Genomic DNA, 6,352 nt, shown 5'->3' with positions numbered 1-6,352 from the left:
GTACGGCTGGGTCTCTCCTGGACAATGATTTGCTCCGAAAACAGCAAGCCCACACGTACTACAGTGACCCGAACCCTGAACCACCTGACCTGCAGTTCATCTTCAGGCTGCACCCACCACTCAATCTGCTCATCACGAGGCACTAGCAAATCAAATCATTTCCATGGCGTGCGTGCGCCAACACTTCACACAGTGTAAAACGTAAACGAAGGCCTTTCCGGCCGAGAACGCACAGTGCACTGCACTGCACACAAATTTTTCTGCATGCAGAGAAGAAGGCTGGTAGAAACGTGACAGGTAATACCACTACTGCTGCTGCCTTTTGGTCAGCTCAGCTGATTCAGACATTGCTGGTGAAGCAGAGCGTGAACAATGATGGCCATGGCCCCTCCCTATCTATGCGCTGCGCCCTTTCCCATCCATCCATGCATGGAGGTGAGATGAGATAGATGATATGAGGAGCAATGCAATGCAGGCATTCATTCATGGCCCCCGCTCCTTCTTTCTTTCTTTCTTCCCCAAGCTTTTATAAACTGCACGCAGAGGAGTGTAGACTGTGCAAAGGACTACTGCTACTGCTTGTTGTTGCTGTCTGAAACAGGGGGAAGAGAGAGAGAGAGAGAGAGAGAGAGAGAGAGAGAGAGAGAGGATCAACAATGTTGCTATACAATGTGCACATATGAAGAAGGGGAGAAAATAATCTGGTGCACGACTTCCGATGCCATCAGTAGCAGTATCTATCTTTGCTGGGGTGGCTGGCCATGGTCTCCTGGGCATATGGTTGGATCGTCGTACTGTCTCATATGGAAACAGACCATCTCGGTGCTTCATCTGGGTTCCCTGTTAGTGCTATCTTTGAAGTTTGAATTCAGTGAAATGAAATAATTTGAGTCTTCGTGGTCACTGGCTTGCAGTCTTTAGAGTATCTTGTGCGTGGTTCGGAGACCGCTGTCCTCACCTGCAAAACAGAGGACTGGTTAGGATCAGTAGTTCATTAGACGTATTGTTCACCATAAAAACTGTAAATCAACCGGAGCATACCTGTATTCTGTACTGAATTATTTGGATCCTGTGAAACTAGCCAAGCACTTGCTGCTTGTCTGAAAGTATCCAATGTGCAAGACTCTGATCGTGACAAATTCAGTCAGCTCTTTGTGCTTAGCAAACTAACTGTATTGATCAAGACATACGAATGCCATTCACCGATTTATCGGAAATTCAGAAGCTTGCATTTATGTCCAATTGCCCCTGTTCTCGCCAGCCTGACATAGGAAAGAGTATTAATATCTGTGAAGAACATACATTTAACTGCTAACTCAAACCACCCTCCAAACACTACCTTGTCATCACAAGTTATATGACTGAACACTGGGTGTTTTCCCAAAGTTCATGGACCCTTTCAGTAGAAATTTAGGTCGGTGTAGCCATACGGGTTGATGTCGGTGTATCCGTAAGAGTAGGGCAGTAGCTCTCCGATGTCCAACTGCGAGCTTGAACAACTCATTTTTTGAATTCGGCTGTGGTTGATCGACTCCACCTCCGCACTGAATACGCTGTAGACTGGCCTATGATCTGAGAACCGAGACTCGCCTCGAACGTATGATAGTTGACCTAGGCCCCTTCCATACCACAAAATGCGATCGCACCTGCACGACAAGATCACTAAGTTCACTTTGAACTGTACAAAATCTGGCAAATATCCGGCACATTAGTGTAATATAATGTACCATGCAGGAGTTCTCCTCTTTTCCTTCTGGTTCATGTCTTCCCCGGCATACTTGTCGGAATTGGTCGAGTATTTGTATGTCGGTGGGAAGTATATCCTCCCCTCGTTCCACCCGGCAAACACCCGCCCACCTCTTTGTTCAATCCTTAGCTGAAAGTGTCAAGTTGACATGTCAATGAGATCATACTACTACAATGTCTGGTAATCATTTTCATAATGAGAACAACAAGAGCTCCTCGGCTTTTACCGACCGATTAGTAATGTTGCAACATGGTAAAGTAAAAGAATGACAAGACAAAAGCACTGATTGCCTGTGACACAACAATTTTACAGCTTTCCGGGGATCCCAACGGTACACACCACACATACACAAATTGTGCTCAAGAAGGTTTGCAAGCTCTCACCTGATCCTTCTCCAGCAATGCTTTCCAATTGCGCATCTCCACCAGGGCCTTCACTGACCGATAGGAAAGTGCGATTCGGTAATTTAGGTCCCCGAGCCAGATGATTCGACTGAAAGAAAAGGCGCGTTAAGGGCCCCAATATTGCACCAAATGCACATGAAAACAAGCTTTAGGGGACAATTCCAAGGTTCTGTGCTTGCTTACTCATGCTCTAAGATAGTTTCCGGTGAGCGCTCATACTGCCCGTAAACCATTGGGAACCTGGTCTTCCTGAGGATCTCAAGCACATCTGAGTTCCTCCGCATCTCGTCGCCTTCCTTCTGCCCCGACGTCAGGTGGCTGCAGACGAAGCAGAAGCTTGTTTGGTGCAATGTCATGCTAATCGAAATCGAACCCTGGAAAACAAATCCTTTGCCGGTTGAATACTATATCTAAGCTAACAATGCCTCTTGTTTGTGATCAATTCATAAAATGCAAAACATTATTGCAAAAATCATAATAACCACATAGCATTTGTGGTAGGAACAGTGACCAACCTTGTTCCCAAGGTAGCCCATCAATCCTCTGCCAACACAAGAAACCTTGAGATTTCTGATGTCATCCCTAATGTCCTTCCGAGCCCAAATCATCAGAAACAATCCCACCATTTGCTTGCTTGCAACCAGGCAATATCTGAAGAACATCAGATTGCAACACGGATCACAACACAGATTACTCACCACATCTATTTATGAGACCATAATGTACTTTGTCTCCATTAAAAATAGCATGTGTTGACAGAGTACATGGCATGGAACTTGAATCGTACCTAGTGTGACCAGAAGCTGGCCTATGGCCGTCGTCCAGGGACGGCGCGTGGCCGTACCCGTACGACATGGGCGAGTACACCGTGCTGGGCGACTCCCCGGTGTTGTTGTCGTCGTCCGACGAGCCGCCCCACCGGCAGTGCGCCTCGTAGTCGCTGGGCCGGCGGGAGCCGTAGATCGCGCGGTCGCAGACGCTGTACCGGCGCTCCAGCCTGGGCTGCGGCGCCAGGGCGTCGCCCTCCATCCGCAGGCTCCGGCTGTGGAAGGACCGGCGGTGGAAGAAGGCCGCGTTGTTGGTCTGGTGCCTCGCCCCCTCGAAGTCGTCGTCCGCCTCCGCCACCGGTTCCGGCGGCGCCGGCGACGGCGTCCGGAAGCTCCCGTTGCCGCTGCCGCTGCCGGCGCCCGGCAGGTCGTTCAGCGTCCTCCTGATCAGCGACACCCACTTCCTCGCCGGCCCGTTGTCCTCCGTGCCCAGCACATTGCCGGCGTTCAGCGGCACGATCTCTTGGAACCTTTGGACGAACACCACGGCGGCACCGAAATTGTCAGTCCGAGCCGCAGCATTGAGGAATCCGGCACGGAGAAATCCGGGGACACGTACCCGAGGACGTAGATGTCGGCGGGCGGCGCGGCGTGGAGCCAGTCCTCGAGGCCCATGCCGCCGGGAGGGGATCGGCCGCCCACATTCCACGTAGCAACGAAGATCCTGCAGGCAGTTTCGTTCTTTTTTAACTAACAAGGCCACACACACACAGGAGAGCGGAGACGAAGATGGAATTATGTAATGCGAATGCAGGGGCGGGCGGCGGAGCAACCTGTAGTCCATGGTGACGGTGGCCTCGGCGGCGTCGAGGTCGATCTTGCCCCGCCTAGAGTGCTCGCGGCTCCGCCTGGACGGCCTCTCCGTCCGGCTCTTCTTGGCGGCGCTGGCCGGCTCGTTCCTGGCGAAGCTGCTGCCCCTCCACTCCTCATCGTCGCCGCCGCCTCTCCTCCCGGAGGCCGCGGCGGCGTCGTCGGCGTGGAAGTCGTGGGCCTTGCTCCTGATGTTGAACCACTTCCTGACCAGGCTCTTGGACCACGACAGCTACACGCCACAGCAACCGAACCGCATTCAGGCACAGGGAAACAGAGCAATCAGGAGGAAGAAGACAGAGGGATGGGAGGGCGGTACCTTGCTCTTCTTGGTGGTGTTGCAGCCATCTCTCATTGTTCCCTTCCTTCCTTCCTCAGCTCAGGGGAGCACAGCGGTCATGCAGCAAGCAGAGCAGCCCAGGGTCGAAGCTGCAGGTTGCTCGGGAGCGCGCGGGTTGGGAGGGAGCCAAGGAAGGAAGGAAGAAGAGGGAGGGGGTAGAGACAATGCGGCCACTGTTGGGCTACATGCACCCTATAAACAAAGATTGTGATTTGATGGAAAGAAGAGGGGGAGAGGATTGATGAGGATGGGAACAAAATGTGGATTCTCTCCTCCTCTTCTCTTCTCTCTGCGAGTGAGGAGGGCAGGCAGAGGAGGGGCTGGTAATGCCGTGGCGAGCTTACCGGCTTCCCAAGCAAAGGGGGGAGAAGAACCAAATACTACGACCCTACTCCACTCCTACTAGTAGCCAGTAGCCTTCCACACAGCTTATCTGAGGAGGAAGAGGGCAAGAAGAGTGAATCTTGAATGAAAGAGAAAAACTTGAGCCGTTGTGTGTGTGTGAGTGAGTAAGCGAGCTTGGCTCAAATACGTGCGAGGGTGGAAGGGAATAAAGCGCTTGCAGAGGAATCTCTAGGATGGTCAGTGTCCCTCTCTCTCTCTCTCTCTCTCTCTCTCTCTCTCTGCTTTTGCTCGCTGCCCTAGCAAGACCCAAGGAGGGCAGTGGTAGAGGGGCAAACCATGCATACCAAGCAATGCACTTCGGGGGAAAGTGTTACTGCTGCCATGCCATGCCAGTACTTAAGCATGTGACTGTGTGTGAGAGAGAGGGAGAGGACTTCCATTTTGGAGACAGAGGGAGATAGGTGCAGCGGCTGCTCAAATTTGGGAGCAAAAAATTGGGATTTCAAACCTCCACTATGTTGATTGTTGAAGTATATTGTCTATCTTTCTCGGTTAGTTCGGACTTTCGAGCATGAAGTCAAATATGATATCCGAATCAAGAGTTCTCAAGTTTAACACCGCGCCAACACAGTATTAAAAAAAAATTTCTGCGGCCTACATCGATCCCACGTCTAAGCATGTCTGTTAGAAAGAAGAATACTGGTAATGATCTAGAGCAGTGTGCTACTACCACTACTCAACTCCTGGTGTTTCTCTCTCTCTCTCCCACTCGCCGTTAATCAAGCAGCAGAGCGCAAGAAAGAAAGAAAGGAACGAGGGAGCCGCAGTCGAGTTGGGGAGGAACAAACGAAAAAGAGAAGAAAGATAAAGTGATGGGGCGAGGGGTGTGGTGTTGGTTCGGAGCGATCTTGGCTTTTTTCACGTTTCCGCATGCGTTTTTTTGGTATCCGTGTGTGCCCTAATTTGTTTGTTTTTCTTTGTTCTTTCCCCGGCCACTGTTGCTGTTTCCCGATACGCTGCCCGGCGCGCTTCGGTACTCGCTACTGATGACTGGTCTTTGCCTGCCTGCAACCAGAGGCTAGATCTTGTGCTCCTGTGCTCCTCACGTACGGCTGCGTAGGAGAATGTGAGCTGGATTGTGTTCACGCACTTTTCTGCGTGCCAAAAGATAATCTTCTTCGTCCAAGTACCGTCCTCAGCAGCTGGGCCACTGTATTATATGTATATTTGTTCCTTTCGGGAGGAGAAAAGGATAATAATTATCGAAAAAAAAAAGAGTTTTGAGAGAGGAGAAAGGCAGGTGGAGCTGTGTTATTCATCTTGCGTTAGAGCAGTCGTGCAATATGAGTGCTCTTCAGAACTTCAATATGATATATTGACAATCTTTCTACAAAAGAAATATATTAATATTATGGAGATGTCAATTGTAACCAGCCTCTGCAACAACGAAATGTCATAAATACATTTTAGATGCACACATCTCAAAAACAAAAGGAAGAAGAAGAAGAAAAGAAAGATCCCGTTACATTGATCAATTCCTTGTAACTGCAGCACGAACCACCACTAAGACAACACCCAAAGTCTAAATTCTCCAAAACCGACGCCTTCAAAAAGAAAACAGTGCACAAGTGTTGTCGTTGCCTGATTATAGATTTTGGGTATCCACCCTGAAGAAAATCCATGCTCTCAAAATAATGCCTTCAGCAAGGCCATTGCGAGGCACAACCAATTCACGATGATGTATTGACATGACGCTTGTTGTGTGGGTACTCTGAGAGCGCACACTCATGCCTCTGGAATGAGTAGGTGGTGGAATGGAATGCGGATGGCTGGGTTGCATGTTCTTGTAATATGTTCACTTTGAGGACTGATTATGCAC

At 50.1% G+C, this 6,352-nt stretch overlaps 1 protein-coding gene across 1 annotated transcript; it reads right to left on the bottom strand.

Annotated features, from left to right (window-relative positions):
- Window positions 1-265: 265 nt before the first annotated feature.
- On the bottom strand, window positions 266-4,684 carry LOC125552713 (type I inositol polyphosphate 5-phosphatase 4-like). The gene is made up of 11 exons (XM_048716386.1): window positions 4,108-4,684; window positions 3,752-4,020; window positions 3,538-3,642; window positions 2,939-3,448; window positions 2,667-2,802; window positions 2,335-2,525; window positions 2,131-2,239; window positions 1,728-1,876; window positions 1,340-1,646; window positions 1,042-1,262; window positions 266-958 (listed from the first exon to the last, which is right to left on the bottom strand). The coding sequence occupies exons 1-9, from the start codon at window positions 4,141-4,143 to the stop codon at window positions 1,400-1,402; spliced, it is 1,752 nt and encodes a 583-aa protein (XP_048572343.1). The 5' UTR covers window positions 4,144-4,684; the 3' UTR covers window positions 266-958; window positions 1,042-1,262; window positions 1,340-1,399.
- Window positions 4,685-6,352: the final 1,668 nt, after the last annotated feature.

This window comes from Triticum urartu, chromosome 4 (assembly GCF_003073215.2).
Source record: "Triticum urartu cultivar G1812 chromosome 4, Tu2.1, whole genome shotgun sequence".
Classification (NCBI taxonomy): domain Eukaryota; kingdom Viridiplantae; phylum Streptophyta; class Magnoliopsida; order Poales; family Poaceae; genus Triticum; species Triticum urartu.
The sequence above is the reverse complement of the archived record's forward strand: the minus strand, read 5'-3'. Positions and strand labels throughout refer to the sequence as shown.